Source organism: Suillus clintonianus, assembly GCF_016758775.1.
Source record: "Suillus clintonianus strain FC179 chromosome Unknown DEU56scaffold_38, whole genome shotgun sequence".
In the NCBI taxonomy this organism is placed as follows: Eukaryota; Fungi; Basidiomycota; class Agaricomycetes; order Boletales; family Suillaceae; genus Suillus; species Suillus clintonianus.
The window spans coordinates 14,230-32,438 of NW_024539262.1; the positions used below are offsets into that span (position 1 = coordinate 14,230).

The window sequence follows — 18,209 nt, forward strand, 5'->3', positions numbered from 1 at the left end:
AGTGATAGTGCTGCCGAAGTCCGGTTCGGTCAGGTTCATCACCCTATATCTGCGAACCCCGAACTCGACCAGTGGTCAGGTTCAGGCAAGATGGCCGAACCCTGGACCGGACGCCTTCGAACGCGTTCACAAGGGTTCAGTTCAGGTTCAGAACGTGTTCAAACCCTCGAACCATTGATTTAATTAGCAAAAAAAATCAAAATGAAAATGACATGTACAATACGAATAGCTACTAGAACTCTTCATTGACGTCGACGCGGTTATCATAAGGAGTGGCGAATTCAGCCTGGGCTGTTGCGGAGATATGACCTTGGTGGTATGCGCTCTTGAGCAATTGAAGAGCCTCGAATGTTGTCGGCTTCAAACAGCTGCGACGCACGGTCCCAGTAATGCCGCCGCTCGAAAATGCTCTCTCAGATGCAACAGCTGATCCCTGAATGGCGAGGTAGTCCTTTGTGATGCGGGAAATAGTCGGGTATTGTATAGAATGGTGCTTTAAAGTTTTTTTGAATCATGTTAGTACGAAAGCAATACAAATAAAATAACAAGATGTACACCCCACCAGGCCACCACATTGTTGACGTCCTCGAGCGGTGCATCTAGATAGTCCTCGAGTTCTTGACGAGGCCTTCGTGTGGTTGCGTCATTCATGACACGCGATTTGACAGAGCTTCGCATCCAATTATGGCCATACGAGCCTTGGCGAGCAAGCGAGGGAGGCGCAGTAACAGACGGCTCTGCAGGAGCCTGCGAGGGAGTACTACTGTGATGATACATATCAAACTATGTAAGATTAGTATACAATTGACAGAAATGAGTGATGAGTGACGTACCGTGCTCTCGAGGCATTGCATGCCTTTTTTGAAAGAATGAGTGGTCCATTTGTCTTTCGCGTACGCGACCTTGTAGTTGGGGTCCAGCGCTACACCAACAAGGTCAATGACATTCAAAGGCATTAGAATAGATACGAGAGACATACCAAGACAAATGAAATATACATCTGTGTCGTCAGTCTTACTATACCACTTGCAGAGATTAGTGACACCAGCTTCGATGGCCATTGAGAAACGGGCAAATTTTGATGTGTTCGCCATGTTTTGCAAAGTGTCTTGAAGACATTCGAGCACTGGAATGGTTCTCCATACGGTTGGTTCACGTGTGGCAGAGAAGCTCTGTTGAGCATCTGCTGGCTCCTTGGTGTGCGGTGTGCAGCACATAAGCATAATTGCGGAAGGTAGAGAGAAATGACTTACCTGGAGGACTTCACGGATCAACTCCAACTCTGCCCACTCGTGCGCTGAAAGCCTGAAATCCGCATATGATTTTCCCTTCAGATTTGGGACCTCGTCGCTGTCATCAGCGAGCTGGATGAATCTGTTTACTCCCTAATAATCAAGTCAGTAATGTGTTCATGTAGTCGGTAGTAGACAACTTACTTTGCGCAATTTAAAAAAAACGCTCCAACATATTAAAAAGAGACGTCCAATGTGTGCGGACCCATTTCAAAAGCTCCAATGGGGGCTCATTCACCTCCTTGCAGCACTTTTGAAGGAAGACGCGAGCTTGAGGAGACTTCCGGACCTAAACAAAGGTCTCATGTCAGTACTATACAATAGCAGATAGATCATTAAAGAACTTGCCTGCGCTACAAATGCAAGCGCCTTGCCAATAGTGTCACCAACGTCAAATTCAACACTTTCCTCGCCGTCCTCGTCCTCGTCTTCAGCTTGAGCTGCCTTCTTGTGCAAGACGCTTGCCGGTGTAGGAGCCACTTCTTCAACGAAGTGTTTTGCAGCTAAGTGGAGTGCGTGCTCCATACAACTGAATATTCATCAGTAATCTCAAATTCAGTACTTAATGAACGAACTTACCGTACTCGATGCTCAATTGGTTTCCACTCCACTCCGTAAGGGTCAATAGAGGTCGCAACCATCTCAACGGCAGTATCGTTGTTTGATGCGTTATCAGCCGTGAACCACCCAAGCTTCGTGCGGATGTCGTATTTGTTGATGTTCTCGATCAAAATCTTCCCGATGTTCGCACCGCTGTGATTGCCGTGAATGGGTGCGAACGCGAGCTGCTCCACCCTAAGTTCCCACTCATGAGGGTTTTCAGCTGGGGAATCTATGTAATGCGCTGTAATTGACAGAAAAGGGTGACCAGGAAAAGACGTCCAAGAGTCGAACGTCATGGAAATTTTGCTATCGACACGGCTGAGCTTCTCTTTCACGCGCTCGACTGCCAGCTTTGCACGTTCGAGTATTTCGTCCCGAGTTTTGGTACGGTGGGGAATGTCTCGGTCTGAAAGTGATGGCCGGAGATATTGAAGTAGGCGGCGGAAGGGTCCTTTATCTACAAGTTGAAAGGCCTATAATGTTGTATAAGTGTTTTAAAATATATCAAAAATGAGAGTCGCTCACCTCATCTTCGGCAACAATGAGTTCGACAATGTAATCCATGAGTCCAGCCTTTGTGAATGCAGGAATCTTGGGAGTAAGTGAGGCGTCCAAGGTAGGCTGTGGCACGTCCGCTTTGCAGTTACGAGGGATTGCACGATCGTGCATCGTGAGACCCCGTTGTTCACAGCGGTCCTTGTAGATAGGGTAATGGCACTTGGGATTCCGTGCAATGTGCGTGCGTCGAGTCGAAATACCCCCCTTAAAAAAGCACTGGTGAAGCGGAACATTGTTAGCCTTGCATCCCTCACACCACCACCCATTTTCGCGCTCCTGGGTGTGGGGGTTAACACGATCTTTCTCGAAAGTAAAGATCGTGGTCAAATCAGCGCTGCGTTCGACCTTCTTGAGGGATTTACGGTCTTCACGATCCTGGTCACCAAGCTTCTTCGTCTTTTGGTAAGCTTCCTCGTTCTCGTTCTCATCGTCTTCCTCATCATCTGTAAAATCCTCAAGTGGAGGGGCTTCTTCTTCGGTGTCATATTCGTCACTGTCGTTGTCGTCACGCTCTTCGTTTCTGGTGCGCATGAGTGCTCTCTTGGGTGCGGGGGCAGGAGGTCCTACAGCTGACCGTTTGGCCGGGATACTGCTGGCAGTCTCCCGGATCTTCTCTGTAGGCTTGACAGCGCGGCCTGAACGACGGATAAATGAATTGAGTGTGCCTTTGGATGGAGGAGGGGGAGGGAGGATGGTAGTGTCATCATCCGGGTCATGTATCCACTCCATCTCTTCAGCGCTTTTCAACGAACCGTCAGGACAACGGGCTGGTGCAGACGACTCGAACATAGTTGCAGCAGGGAGTGTGAATGTCGAACCTATACCACAAGTGAATATATATATCTCAAACTAAATAAAAAAATGTTGCGCACCTTCAAGTTCCAAAATGACAATCCATTGCGCAAACTTGGTGGAAAACCCAGGAATCACCACAGTAGTAGGTATATTCTGAATGAAAAAACATTAGAAGTCAGCAACTTATCAAACATGAGAGACGGTGAACATAGTACCGGTGCTTCGAGTCGTTGCATAGCTGAAAAAAGCACCCTTGTTGCTTGCGCAATGTGGGGAACGCTACTGTCAAAAGAAGAGAAGGAACAGAAGTTGGTGAGCGCACTACTTAAACTGACAGGAAGCCTCACGAAAAACACGCAGCTGGAATTGTGCGCGTGGTGCAGGTTCGGACCGGTCCGGACGCGTCCGAACCGGTCCGCATTTTTCAGTGACGACATCGAACCCCGAACCTGTTAGGGGGTTCGGTCCAGGAGAGAGACCAAACCTGTGACCAAACCACTGGTCCAGTCTGGATGGGTTCGGGTTCGAACCACGGTTTGGGACCGGACTGCGGCAGCACTAGTCAGTGAGAGGAGTGGTCTTGGTGGTATTCTAATTGTGGGCTTCTTCGGGGCAGACTTCTTTCCTTTCGCCATAGCAAATTGTATATATAACACGTATAGCGAAAGTATACGTAGTAGGGATGGCTAACAGTGTCTGAAAAACCTGGACAAGTCACAAAGCTTTCCCCAGCATCCAGGACTAAAGTTGCCGGGGTGCGGTTCAAGACCGGTTCGAGGTATGACAGCCCGAACCCGAACACGAACCTGTTCATGATATCTCAAGGCCATCGAACACGAACATTAGCCAACGGTTCGGTCAAGAACCGGTCCTATATGGTGCTGTTCAGGTGCGAACCGGTTCGAACTTTTTCTACTACCAAAATTGAAAAAAATAGGTATTAGAGCTATTTCGCACCCAACTGCACTTCGTCGACAGCGTCGTCGAGCCAACGTTGTCTCCGCGCAGTGTCCTTGGCTTCCATAGCTGCCCTCGATAGTTGTCCAGGTACTACTACCTTTGCAATGAAACCTCGAACCTTCAGTAGAAGTCCTGAAACTACTTTTACCTGCTCTGAACCAGCAGGTAGGTTTGCACATGCAGTGTCAGCCTCTCGGATAAGAGCCTCAATTCCATCTTCCGTGTCTTCATCGTCAGCACTGGCATCAATCTCACCCATGGATATGTCATCTGAAGGAGGTGGGATCACAGGGACGTCTTCATCCATTCCTGCTGAATTCTTTTTCTTGATGCTGGGAGATAGCTTGGTCAAAAATGCGCCCTCAGCAAGGGCCACAGCATGCGAGAAGCAGCTATCACCAACATTTAGTCTTGTAAAAACAATTATAAGATTTCGATGGTACAAACTGCGAACGCTGCGCTGTTGCATTAAAGTCATGTGACTCATCCCTTAATTTCTTGCCCAAGACACGCAAACTTTTGTCGTTGACAGAAACATTGTCAGCTGTGATGTTCTGTACCTAATATACACCATGACACAGATTAGCAACACACAGCACAGTATAAAAATTGAATCAACCTTATCAGAGATGCCGAACTTATCCAAAACATCGTATAATTCCTCGCCGAGATTCTCGCCAGTATGACTACCTGAAACCTCTGAAAAAGATAGTAATTCGGAACGCAGCTGCCATTCTCTTGTCATCCAATGCCCTGTTACAGCGAGATATGATGTCATTATCTTTGACGTCCACCCATCGAAAGTAAGTGAAACACAGCCAGGAGATTCCTGGAGTTCCTTAGCAAGATCCTTTTGAATTTCATCGGCACGTTCGAGAACACAGGTGGTGATTTTTGTCCGATGTGGGATATCCGTGTCTTTGGTTTTGTTCCGGCTGTTGTAAGCGAGAAGTTCACGAAACGACTTATGGTCAACAATTGATAGTGCCTAGGCAGATATTTTCAATGCTGATAGGTGGATTATGTATTTATTCACGCACCTGATCAGTCTCTAGAACGAATCGAATAATATGCTCTTGTAGACCATCATTAGTATACTGAGGCGCCATCATAGGTTTCATAGTCTCCGTGAAGTTCAGAATGCTGTGTTGCCTATCAAACAAAGTTACATCAGACCCGACAATTCAAAATGAATTGTGTGTGATTTACGTATCGGTTGCCCTGCCTTCCAAGCGGTCCAATTCTTCTTGTGGAATACATCGTTCATCCATGTCAATGTTTTGCTGCACGCACTTCTCCCGGTATCGACGATAGTGAGACATGCCCATACGTTGAATGTGAGTACGCATAGCAGTGTTGTTGCCTTTGAAGATAGTTTGCAGTTTGCTGTGCTTTTTCGGATTGGCTTCACGAAGCTCGCTAGTCCAAGTCAAGTGAGTTTCCCACAAGTATGAAACATGGGTTCGGTACTCACACACAAGGCTCACAAAGATAACCTTGCGAAGGATCATCATCGTCGATGAGCTTGAAGATGGTCAGGATATCGGCAGCACCATCACCTCTTTTTCGTTTTTTCTTGACTGGCTCGTTCCGCTCGGATGCTGTGTCATCAGCGGTCTCATTTTCAACCGATGTGGATGACCCCGTGCGATGAATCCCGTTTTGCTTCACCCGTGCAATCGCCGGTGGCTTTGCGACAGTCGCAGCCTTCTTCGACTTTGTATTGGCACCAACCTGCCCTTTTGGGCGAGTTGACGTTGGATCGGAAATTACTGCAGGTGTGGAATTGTCAGCTTTTCGTTTTCGGGGATTTGTGAAGTCAGCAGGGGTTGAGGATATGATTTTGAATGGGGTTGGTGAGGGTGGTTTATTCCTCGCTGGTATTTTGAGAGTCAATGATGCAGGTTCACTAGTAGGAGAGTGAACCCATTCCATCTCTTCGGCATTTTTTAGGGATCCATCAGGATTGAGTGCTGGAGCTTCGAGTTGCAGAGGCATTTTGAAGTGTATCACACTGGCTGCATGCAGTTGAATAGTACTTTGTATTTTTGTTTGATTTTTGTTGAATTTTTGCCGGCTGCACGACCAAAACAGACATCAAGATTCCTCTTTCTCAAGGTGATTATTTACTAGTACATATGGTGCGGTTACGGTTCGAACAGGTTCCCTATGGTTCACATAAAATGCTCAGTGCCCGAACCACGAACCTCTCCCAGCGTGCATCAGTCGAACCTAACCGTAACCGCACTGCACCGATGGTGCGGTTCACGGTTTGGAACCGGTTCGGGCAGTTCAGAACCGCACCCCGGCAACTTTATCCAGGACGCGTCGTTCTATGTATTTCCTTTTTCGTCACCGCGGATGCCAAAATTTAAATTTTGTCACTGCCATTAGTTTCGCACACAGCTGTAATGCAGGCTAACTTTCATCGTGACATAGTCCATCAGCATTCAACCCACCTTGATGGGCTATATCTCCAAAGGCCTCGCCCTCTACGGAAAACAGCGGGTGTACGAGGCGATGGCAGCATTTGACCTTGCGTTCACGTTCACAGACGCAGACCCAAAAACGACTCATTTCCTTTTCTTGATTTAGGTAGGTAAATTTTCATTCATACCTTAAGCTTCATTACGGTTTTCTAGGCTATCGCGTTATTCAATGCAAATATCAATGAAGAGGCAGTGCTACCTGTCAAAGAGCTAGCTGCCCGTCACAGTGCTGATCCTCTCGCTTGTCGAGTCGTGGAAGTGAGTATTGTGCATTCCATCAAGCCCACGTTCGTGTGCTCACTAATTTCTCTCCGCTTCGCATGTCAGGCGTATCTGCAACTCCAGCTCGGAATTATTGCCATGAATGCCACCCATCACAGAGAAGCTGTTGGCCACTTCAGTGCCGCCGTCAACGCTGCCGCTTTCTTTTCTAAATTGGACATCCATTCTATGTACGAGGACTTTGTCGTGGTACGTTTATGTGATACGATCGAACATCTGTTCCATGCTCAACTACGTCTTTGTACAGCTTTTCGGCTGGGACCCCAAGTCCCTGTGGCAAACTGCAAACCAACAACGTTGTCATGCAATCGTTCGGGAAGGTAAAATTGGAGCAGCTCTCGAAGCGTGCCTTCACATGATGACCATGAGTGATGAACCCACGAAGGCTGTCTTCCGTGACTGGATCCCTGGCAAGTCTGTCTTCTTCAGTGCCGCCCGTGCTGCGATCCTCACTTGTGTTTCCCTCAGCTCTCGATGCAGAATGAAATAAGCGCCCGCAGAGATGTTGCCCTCGCAGCGAGCGTTCTGATTTGTGGTCCGAAATTACCTATATATACATTACTATTGGTGCTTGTATCGTGTTAGCTCATAACACGGGGGCAGACTAAAGATCCTATGATCCTAAACCATCTCCTCCAAACTTGATGATATACTGGCAGATAGATATGGATCGCTAGTGGCTGAGGATAGGAGAAGAAAAGTGCCTGTAAGGATACATACCGCGACCTGGTCATCCCTGCCGTCAAAGGAGCTTGGGCCCGTGACAACGGTGAGTATTAATGGCTATTAATGGGACGGATAGTTAACCAAGTCACTTGTCTACACGGTCGTTCAAGGTCTAGTCACTGAATCCCCCGAATCAGAGGCTCCTTCCACCCACTCCGCTCAAATCAGTCCGTAAACTAAACACTTTCCCCCAACATACACTGCCACTTCAATAGCTCTTCAAGCTTCAGGTTTAACATGCGTAAAATAAGGAAGCAAAAGCACAGCCACCCATTACACTCATCATGAGCCCGCTGGCAGTAACCGCGCCTTCGCCGACGATGTCGATCTACAGGAACTCAAATTGACATAGTAGAAGCAACAACTTGAAGTCGTTGGTGGAAGTGACCTGTGGAATAGCGTCAGTCGGCTTCCGGTTATCATTACATGACATTAGCGTGTTTGAGATAGATTCTAAAAGGATTCTAACTCCGAGAACGAACCAACGAAGTGAGTACTAGTGTGAGAATCAAAGCTTCAAAACTACTATCATGCTGCCCCACTCTTTGCTTCAGCTACTTTTTCGGTCAAAGGATGGTCCATTCGCCCCAAATGTGGTAGCGTTCTTCAACCCTTTCAACACCTGCAGTGATCGTCGCTTATGCCATTAGGGGAACTCATCGACTCGTTTGGAAGGTTGCGGCGACGAAAGTTGGACGCATGCAAATGGCTTTTGATAGCAGCCTCATGTCTGGGGGTCAGGGCATCCAATGAGACATGAGGAAGGAAAATTTTGTGATGGAAATCGGCATAAGAACATTCCGCCTAGTTCACGAACTTCTGCAGCCTAGTGCAAGACGCCCACATTCCCTCAGCCAAGTCTACCTCGATTCCCCCCCCCCCCCCAGGATCAACCTCCGAGTAATCAAATGGCGCAGCTCATCCCAAGCACCACCCCAGTTCGAGTTTTTAAAGACCACAAAGCACGTGTAACTGCAGTCGCAGTCTTACCTGATAGACGGCGCATGGTGACAGGCTCGGAAGATAATATACTTCGTCTGTGGGATTTGAAGAAAGGTGTTGTGTTGAAGGAAATGGTGGGGCATTGTGCCAGCGTGGAAGCATTGGCAGTATCACGAGATGGACGATTGATAGCAAGCGGTGATCAGAATGGAGGGCTCATTGCTTGGCATGGAGACACCGGAGATTCTCTCACCCCAACTATCGAGGCTCATGTCGGGGGGGTCCATTCCCTAGATTTTTCTCCAGATGGCTCAATTCTGGCAAGTGGTTCATGGGACCACATGACGAAGCTATGGAAGACAACGACGGCTACATGGCAGCTGTCAGGAATACCGATCAGTTGTGGTGCAGCTGTCAACTGCGTTCGGTATTCACCATCTGGCGAATTTCTTGCGATTGCAACAGACCACAATATCCAAGTTTATAATTTAGGCACAGTGCGGGACTGCGTCACGGTGTTCAAGGGTCACTGGCATGAAACGACCAGTACAACACACAACTTATCACTCGCATGGACGCCCGATGGTACACGCCTTATCTCAGCGGGTAGTCGTAGAGATTGTTCCATACGGGTATGGGATACATCGACCTGGGAACAGGTTGGCGATCCATGGACAGGCCATAGCGACAACATCAACTCCATTGCCATTGATGCTTCTGGCACGCTCCTTGCCTCTGCATCTAGTGATAAACTTGTTCGCCTCTGGCGGCTCTCGGATCGACCTATGAAGCACTCCAGCGAGGTGCAGTGTGTCGCCTTCTCCGTGGACGGTGGTCACATCCTCAGCGGAGGTGACGATATGAAGCTCTCAGAGTGGGAACTACCCAAGGGACTGTCGCTGGTAAGTGCCTGGTAATTTCTCATCCTTGGTCATTTCATCTCATACATTTGATGACAAGGCTCGAAGCTCTGCTTCCATGGCATGTACCCACCTTTTACTCTTATCGTACAACCATGAACATGCTTCATGCAGATCCTGGTCATAAACGCGACAGCTCGTAATGCATGTATAACTGGGGACCTCCCTACTGCCATCCAGCTGCTCACGCAACAAATCAATGCTGATCCCAACGACCACCATTCGTACGCCAATCGTTCATTTGTTATGGCGAGACAGTTTGACTGGGACGACGCGCTTCGGGACGCAATTGAGGTAGCATGCTCTGACACATCACGCCCCGATTGATAAACTTAGATCGTGACATAGTCCATCAGCATTCAGCCCTCCTTGATGGGCTATATCTCCAAGGGCCTTGCCCTCTGCGGAAAACAGCAGGTGCACGAGGCGATGGCAGCATTTGACATCGCGTTCACTTTCACGAACGTAGACCTAAACACGACTCATTTCCTTTTCTTGATTAAGGTAGGTAATTTTCCATTCATACTCTATACGTCATTCATCTTTTTTCAGGCCATCGCGTTGTTCAATGCCAATGCCCATGAACAAACAGTACTGCCCGTCCAAGAGCTGGCTGCCCGTCCCAGTGTTGATTCTCTCGCCTGTCATGTCGTGGAAGTGAGCATCATGCATTCCATCAAGCCCACATTCGTGTGCTCATTGATTTCTCTTTGCTTCGCATATCAGGCGTATCTACAACTCCAGCTCGGAACCATCGCCATGGATGGCACCCTTCACAGAGAAGCCGCTGGCCACTTCAGTGCCGCCGTCAATGCCGCCGCTTTCTTTTCTACATTGGACGTCCATTCTATGTACGAGGACTTTGTCGTGGTACGTTTAAAAGATACGACTGAACGTCTGTTCCACGCTCAAATACGTGCTTGTGCAGCTTTTCGGATGGGACCTCAAATCCTTGTGGCAAACTGCAAACCAACAACGTTGTCGTGCACTCTATCGGGCAGGTCAAATTGGAGCAGCGTTCGAAGCGTACCATAACATGATGACCATGAGCGATGAACCCACGAAGGCCGTCTTCCGTGATTGGATCCCTGGCAAGTCTGTCTTGTTTAGTGCCGCCCGTGCTGCGATCCTCACTCGTGTTTTCCCTCAGCTCTCGATGCAGAATAAAAAAAGCGCCCACAGAGATGTTGCCCTCGTAGCGAGCGCTCTAGTCTGCCGTTCTGATTTGTACTCCGAAACTACCTGTACATGCATCATTATTTGTGCTTGTATCATGTTCTAGCTCATAACACGAAGGCAGACCGAAAATCCTAAACTATCTTCTCCATACTTCATAATATGCTGGCAGAGAGATATGGATAAGTAGAGGGAAAGAAACGTGCCTGTAGTGTACATATCGTGACCTGGTTATCCTTCCGTCGAAGGAGCTTGGGCCCGTGACAATGGTGAGTATTGATGGGACGGATAGTTAACCAAGTCAGTCACTGAGAAACGAATCAGAGGCTCCTTCCATCCACCCCGCTCAAATCAGACAGTTAATTGAACACTTCCCCCAAGTTAACACACGCTGCCACTTCAATAGCTCCTCAGGTTTAATATGCTTAATTATTCATCGTTGTCGAATCCCTTTGAACACGGTTGGCATATAGACAACTGCAAACGGTGCTGTCAATGCAACGAGTATGGAGTCGGCACGATCACTTTGCTTAATGACGACTTCGTTTGAACGATGCTAAGAACTGTGTAGACACGATGTGATGGCTTGCCGCTGCGATACAAGTTCTGACCACAAGTAACCACTCTGGAACTGCAACGGCGACTAAACAATCCCGTAAAGAAACTTCAGTCATTCGTGATGTTGCAGATAAGATAACTTATGATAGCTACCCGCTATGACATCCAGGTGAACATGCCTGCATGCAGGCCGTCACGCATTTTATGGAATTGGCATTTGGCTGAGCCTCATACTCACAATGCTCTTGCGCGAATGTAGTCCAGAAGGTCAATGCTCTGTCTTATGTGCTCAAGCAGAAGACGCCTCGGGCTGCAAACGATTCGAATACACAAGAACTTTGGCGAAGATTCAAGTCAATAACACGAGGACAATACGAGATTACTGGAACACGACTATCACGGTCGTTTCTACAAATAACAGGATGAAGGAGAATCGCACATGGACACCTAGTGAAAATGTACCAGAAGACAGTATAATACGATGTAGAATTACACACCAATATAAATAAAAACCATCCTCTGCTCCAACGGCACCTCCTCCTTCACAGTGTTTGTAGCATGATTGAGTGCCTGGGCCGCCTTCGTACACTCCATTCCACCACCATCGTTCAAATCCTCGAACATCTTCTGGTAGAAAGCTTCCACAACGTATTTTGCGAGAGCGTCATTGACCACCCACAGCGTGCCAATGACACTCTTAAAACCAGCAAACTGGAGTCCAGCTGCGAGGTGGATGGCTTCGTCGGGTGTCTGCTCATCACCGACGGCGGTATGACACACCGATAAGAATGTGAATTCAGCTTGCGGAGAATTGTTTTCCATGATGTCAAGCAGCGTGAGGGGTTTATCTCTCATGGCAAAACGTGAGTTATAAGGCTGCTCGTGGTCTTGCTTGCCGTGACAAGCGAGGTGCACCCAGGTGTTGCATCGCAACGCGTTGAGTGCGCTTGCCTGTGTGGCATTGTCTCCCGAAATATGAGTGAAATTGACGTATGAGGAAACAATGTTATGCACAACCTCGAGCTCGCTGTCGACAAAGGGGAGTATATCACCTTGCCCTGCACCTGGTTCACTTTGTCCAATCGCCGCGAAGGACGGAGGCGCACGCGTCTTCATCGCCTGCCGAGCTCTAATAAGAGCTGAAAGTGTGGGCGTATAAGAGCAGATATAGAGATCCTCCAGGCATGGGTCCTTCCCAGTGCGTTCTGCGTTCATTCGGAAGGGGTTAGCTGCATGAAGAGGGATGGACGTGAAGGCTGCCGTCGGACACAGCCATATTCGAGACCGACACCGCAAGTTCAGGTCATGCTGGAGGATGTTAACGATGGGTAGCATGACCTCATCCCATACTTTCCGCAAAAGCCCTTTCAATTTCTTCCTCTTATCCCCTGGGTGCATATGAGCCGCGCGGCGGATTTCCGTAGCAAAATCGTGTTTGAGCTTCTCCAGATGTGCGAGAGTGATGCGCGGGAAGCGAACGTGGTGGGGTTCTCCTGACATCGGGACAACAATGGCGCTGCATGAATATTGACTCGCAATGAGGATGATAACTGGACCATGGCGTGCTGCCTCTTGAAACTCTTTGTAGGACGGCGGGAGCAGGAACCGCGAGAAACCTTGAAGTTGGCGGATTTCATCCACTGCAGCTTCCCACTGCTTTGTAAGTGTCCTGTACTCTGTTGCTGCCAGATCAGCAGCAGCTCGGTCAACACTGCCCACAGAATCTTGAGCGCTAGACAGGCGCATGCTGAGCTCTGAGAGCTTGTCAGCCAGTGGTGGACTGGCAGACTTGATGTCGTCCAGCGGAGTCCTGAGTCGAGAGGACATCGACCATTGCTGGCCACGGCCCTGCTCCACAAGCTCGACTGCCCGTTGCAGATCATGAGAACGAATAGCACATGATGCTGCATCCACTGGCAGTGACTGCGCACCACCAAAAGCGGTTGCAGCATCACGCCGTGAGATAATCGATGATCGCGTGATCATATGGTTGTCAAAAAGCTCTAGGCACAACTGGTATGCTTCGAGGGCAGATTCATGTTGATAGACCTCTGCTTGATGAGCCCAGTCGATAGCCTCCTTTATGCGTTCAGGAAATCCTTGCGTAGGGTGTCGTGATGCTAGTCTGAAGTTTTCTACCGCGAGTGGCAAATCAGCCGGATTGTGTTGTACCCGGTAACGGGACAGATAGGCCTCCTGCAGCCACATGTAGCTGAAATATCTATCTGGGTGTAGCAGTGAGGGCAGAATAGCCAATGACTCTTGGCAAAGCCGAATGGCCTCCTCGATATCTTCATTCTCCTGAGTGTGCGTGAAACGAGCGCAGAGTGCTGAGCTCAAACTATAAAGACTGATATGGTGATTTGGATGGTCATGCCGCTTTAACCGAAGTGATTCGCGATACAGATTGATGGCCTCGTTAAGATCCTCGCTGACACGCGATTTTTCATATCTGGTTTTGAGCGCAAGGGCAAGGTTGTTAAGCGCAGTGTCACGACGTGGATGCCCATGTGGGCGCAACATCAGCGCTTCGCGACGGAGGTTGACAGCTCCGTTGATGTCGCGAACGAAACCATGATAATTGAAACGGGCGATGAGTGCGCCTCCTAGGTTTCCCAATGAGAAATCACGAAATTTGTGCCCAACAGGGCGCAGGTGCAGCGCTTCTTCGTGCAAAGAGATGGCCTTGTCAAGGTCATGAAATTGCCCTTGATGATCGAAGCGGGACTGGAGTGAGAAGGCCAAGTTATTCAGATAGTCATCACGGCCAGAATGTCCCTCGGGGCATAGAGAGATTGCTACACGACCAAGTTGTATGCACTCGTCTAAATGATCAATGCTACCCCATTGTTGAAAGTGTGTCCAGAGTGACTGTAGAAGCTTGTTAGTTGCTCTTGGACGGTGTTTCTGGCCCAGAGGACAGAGCTTGAGCACGACTCGTCGAAGGTGGATGCCTTCATTGGACGCATCAATCGGAAGATTGTTGAATTCATGGATCACATAACCGATCGCACGGTCTACGCCAATGTTACGAAGGTAGGTGCCCTCTGGACAGAGCGACAGTAGCTCACAGCACAGTAGTGCGGATTCATGAATGTAGACGGCGGTAGGCTCCTCGCTGAAGCGCCAGATCAATGCTCTAATGAGAAGATAAAGAGATAATGCACGATCGGGGTGGCCCTGCAGACGTAATGCAAGGGCGTCGCGGAAGAGGGAGGTAGTAGTATCAATGTCTTGAAGATCTTTTTTAATATACCCTTCAAGGCGGGCATACGCGAGGTTGGTGAGAACCGCTGCGTGGTCAGGATGGCCGACCGGGCACTGGCCCAGAGCCAACTGAAAATGCTGCACAGCGTCGTTCAGGTGAGAAACCGTCTTGCTGGACATATATTCAGCAAGTCGTGCGTGACCCGCATCTGTGTTTCGAGCAATCTCGTAGTCCACGATGTACTACAGTTGTTGTTTCGTCAGCATAAGCCAACAGCACAGAATGGTATCACTCACATCCATCAGTACATCGTCTTGATTGTCGCAAGCATGTACAACAGCGGCCTTCAACGTAAGGGAAGGGCAGACACCACGAACGGGTGGAAAGAACAGTTCTACAAGATGTTAGTATATGTACATGAATCATTAAAGAGCAAACCACTCACTAAAAGGCCCATTTCCATGATTGAGCAACTGATTCCACGATGTTTCAAGTTTTCCAATAATTTCCCCATTCCCTAGCACTCGATCGAGTTCAAAAGACGCCCTGATCTCCACAGATAATTCAAGTGAGTCGTGTAATGATCTGTAAACTGAAGATCAGCTCTCGAACCGCGTCCGAAGGTCTCCATAGACTTACAGGGTCACAGTATCACCCCACTTTCCATTTTTTTTGGATGATAAGACACTAATGGCTGATTTCCAGCACGTCCTCGAGACGGTATTGATGGATATGTAAATTCCTGCGGGAATGCGCGAGGAGGGGACTTTAATATTTTTTCCACTGATGACTGTTGGTAGAGCGTGAGGACTACGAAGCGGATACGAAGGTATGTAACATGGAGTAACCCACCTTCAAGTTTGATATATTCGCCTTCAAAGTTGCCAGGCATGATGGCGCGGTGAAGCAAAATGACGAAGATCGAGGATGGGCTTAGTACTGGGTGGAATGAGTGGTAGGAGCAGATGGGGGTAGGGATATAGGGACTGTGGATGGAGTTCAGCTGAGAGGGAGTATTGGAGGCTCAAGTCATGCCGCGCGTGTATTTCCATGACGATAGACGCTCGTATGGTTATGCCAAGCGCGGCCGAGAAAGATGGCCGGCTGCAGTGTTAGCGGGAGAGCTTGTGCCAATTAAGAAGTGGGCATGTCAAGCTCAGTGATCAGCGGAAGTGGCACACCAAAGTTGAACGGGAATGCGAGTCTCAGAGCGTCCTATGATGCTTGCTACTCGTGAGCTTTTATCACCTAGCCGACTCATCTAGCGCCCTAAGGCAAAATGAAGAATCGAGTGTATTTCGTAATGCATACGTGAAAACGACGCGCACAGAAAAGCCGAACAATTCTATGAGTCCGATTGAGCTGACAATGCCATTGGGGGGGAGGAAGATCGAAAGTGTTATACACGGAAACCCCAACGACAATTTGCGAGAGCATGACAGGGTCTGATTCGGATGTAATGAGATAGATGAATGCAGTGGACGATACAACAAGCGACGAAGAGCGTGGCTGCGACAGCAAAGAGAACCCGAGAAGTAAGTCTTTATGATACCCTGGGCAGCAATATTAATATTTGCAGTCGAATGAACTGGTGTCCTTTCCTGGGCACTGGTAGCGGGAGACTCTAAACAACCAGCAAAAGTGTCGCCCAGTCCATTTACTTGTTCGTCCACCTAGGCACGGATGGCAGCGAGACATGCTGGCAGAGTTGAACGTTAACGTTGAAGGCTAACATTAACAGCCTGTGACACGTAAGGAAACAAAAGCACAGCCACCCATTGCACTCATCATGAGTCCAGTAACCACGCCTTCGCCGACGCATGTCGATCTACAGGAACTCAAATTGATATAGTAAAAGCAACAAGCGGAGAAAAGAAAGCGAAAGCAGGCTCGTGTACAACGAGGATTTTCCCTTGCACGTCACATCGCGAAGACTTATATAATCGGTAGTTGCCGGACTGGCCCTGCGGCAGTGCGGCAGGCCTATTGAACGCGAAAAGATTATAGAACTACTATCCTGACTCCTGAATCTGACTCTCTGACTCTCTCAAAGCCTTGAAGCAGCTCACAGCCGCCAGCGCTTGAGCCCCACATCTCCACTGAGAACATTCCAGGGAACATTAGAAGCTCATGATAACAGCCTCATTTCAAGGAAGGTATTAAGATAAGTCTGGATCAGCATAAGAATTTATAATTTACGGCATCTCTGCCGCAACCTACTCCAAAACGTCCACATTCCCTCTTCCAGGTCTACTTTGAGTCCCCACACCACCATCCTCCAGTCAAATGGCGCAGCTCATCCTAGGCATCACACCCATTCGAGCGTCCGAACATCAATCAGGCGTGTGCGCAGTCGCAGTTTTCCCTGATAGACGACGTATGGTGACGAGCTCGATTGACAATATGCTTCGTCTGTGGGACTTAAAGACAGGTGTTATGTTGAAGAAAATGGCAGGGCATTACAATGAGGTGTGGGGATTGGCGGTATCACGAGATGGGCAATTGATGGCAAGCAGTGATGAGAGCGGAGGGGTCATCTCCTGGCATGGCGAAACTGGAGAAATTCTCATCAAAGCCATGGAAGCTCATTCTGCAGCGACCAATACCCTGGACTTTTCTCCGGATGGCTCCATTCTGGCAACTGGTTCATGGGACAACACAACGAAGCTGTGGAATACAACTACGTGGGAGCTGCAAGGAAATCCAGTTGATTGTGATGCGGAAATCTACTGTGTTCGGTATTCGCCATCTGGCAAATTCCTTGCCATCGCGACAGGGCAGGATATCCGAATTTATAATCCAACTACAAGGGACTGCGTCGAGAAGTTTAAGGGTCACGAAGGAGCCAATAATTCACTAGCGTGGACGCCCGATGGCGCACGCATTCTCTCAGCGGGTGATGAAGATGATCCGACCATACGGGAGTGGGATGCATCGACTTGGAAGCAGATCGGTGACCCCCGGACGGGCCATACTGACACTATCAATTCCATTGCCATTGATGCTTCTGGCACGCTCCTTGCCTCCGCATCTGATGATAACCATGTCCGCCTCTGGCGGCTCTCGGACCAACCCATGAAGCACTCCAGCGAAATACATTGTGTCACCTTCTCCATGGACGGTGGGCACATCTTCAGTGGAGGTGATGATATGAAGATCTCAGAATGGGAACTACCCAAGGGAGTGTCGCTGGTAAGTGCCCGGTAATTACTAGTTTCTCATCCTTGGTCATCTCATCTCACATATTTGATGACAAGGCTCAAAGCTCTGCTTTCAACGTATGTGCCCACCTTTTTGACTCTTACAACGCGAACATGCTTTATGCAGATCCTGGTCATCAACGCGGCAGCTCGTAATGCATGTATAAATGGGGACCTCCCTACTGCCATACAGCTGCTCACACAACAAATCAATGCTAATCCCAACGAATACCATTCGTACGCCAATCGTTCATTCGTTATGGCGAGACAGCTTGACTGGGACGACGCGCTTCGGGACGCAACTAAGGTCAGATATGCTCCCCATCACCCCACTTAAGCAGGCTAACTTGAATGGTGACATAGTCCATCAGCATTCAGCCCACCTTGATGGGCTATATTTCCAAGGGCCTCGCCCTCTGCGGAAACCAGCAGGTGCACGAAAGCGATGGCAGCATTTGACCTTGCGTTCACGTTCGCAGACGCAGACCCAACAACGACTC

The 18,209-nt window shown here is 48.8% G+C and overlaps 2 protein-coding genes across 2 annotated transcripts; both read right to left on the minus strand.

The window, feature by feature from the left end:
- Positions 1 to 4,944: 4,944 nt before the first annotated feature.
- DEU56DRAFT_691490 (uncharacterized protein) lies at positions 4,945 to 5,157 on the minus strand (the record flags this gene model as incomplete). Its single annotated transcript, XM_041347140.1, has 1 exon — positions 4,945 to 5,157. A coding segment is annotated over one exon (213 nt), but the record flags the coding sequence as incomplete, so codon positions are not given.
- Positions 5,158 to 11,609: 6,452 nt separating this feature from the next.
- Positions 11,610 to 15,039, minus strand: DEU56DRAFT_947046 (CHAT domain-containing protein). Its single transcript, XM_041359052.1, has 3 exons — positions 14,806 to 15,039; positions 14,316 to 14,751; positions 11,610 to 14,192 (listed from the first exon to the last, which is right to left on the minus strand). The coding sequence occupies exons 1-3, from the start codon at positions 14,809 to 14,811 to the stop codon at positions 11,791 to 11,793; spliced, it is 2,844 nt and encodes a 947-aa protein (XP_041208132.1). The 5' UTR covers positions 14,812 to 15,039; the 3' UTR covers positions 11,610 to 11,790.
- Positions 15,040 to 18,209: the final 3,170 nt, after the last annotated feature.

Coding starts and splice junctions, on each gene's coding strand:
- DEU56DRAFT_947046 (XM_041359052.1), bottom strand. Junction 14,193..14,315: donor TCGTAACATTGGCGTAGACC/GTGCGATCGGTT, acceptor ACCGTCCAAGAG/CAACTAACAAGCTTCTACAG.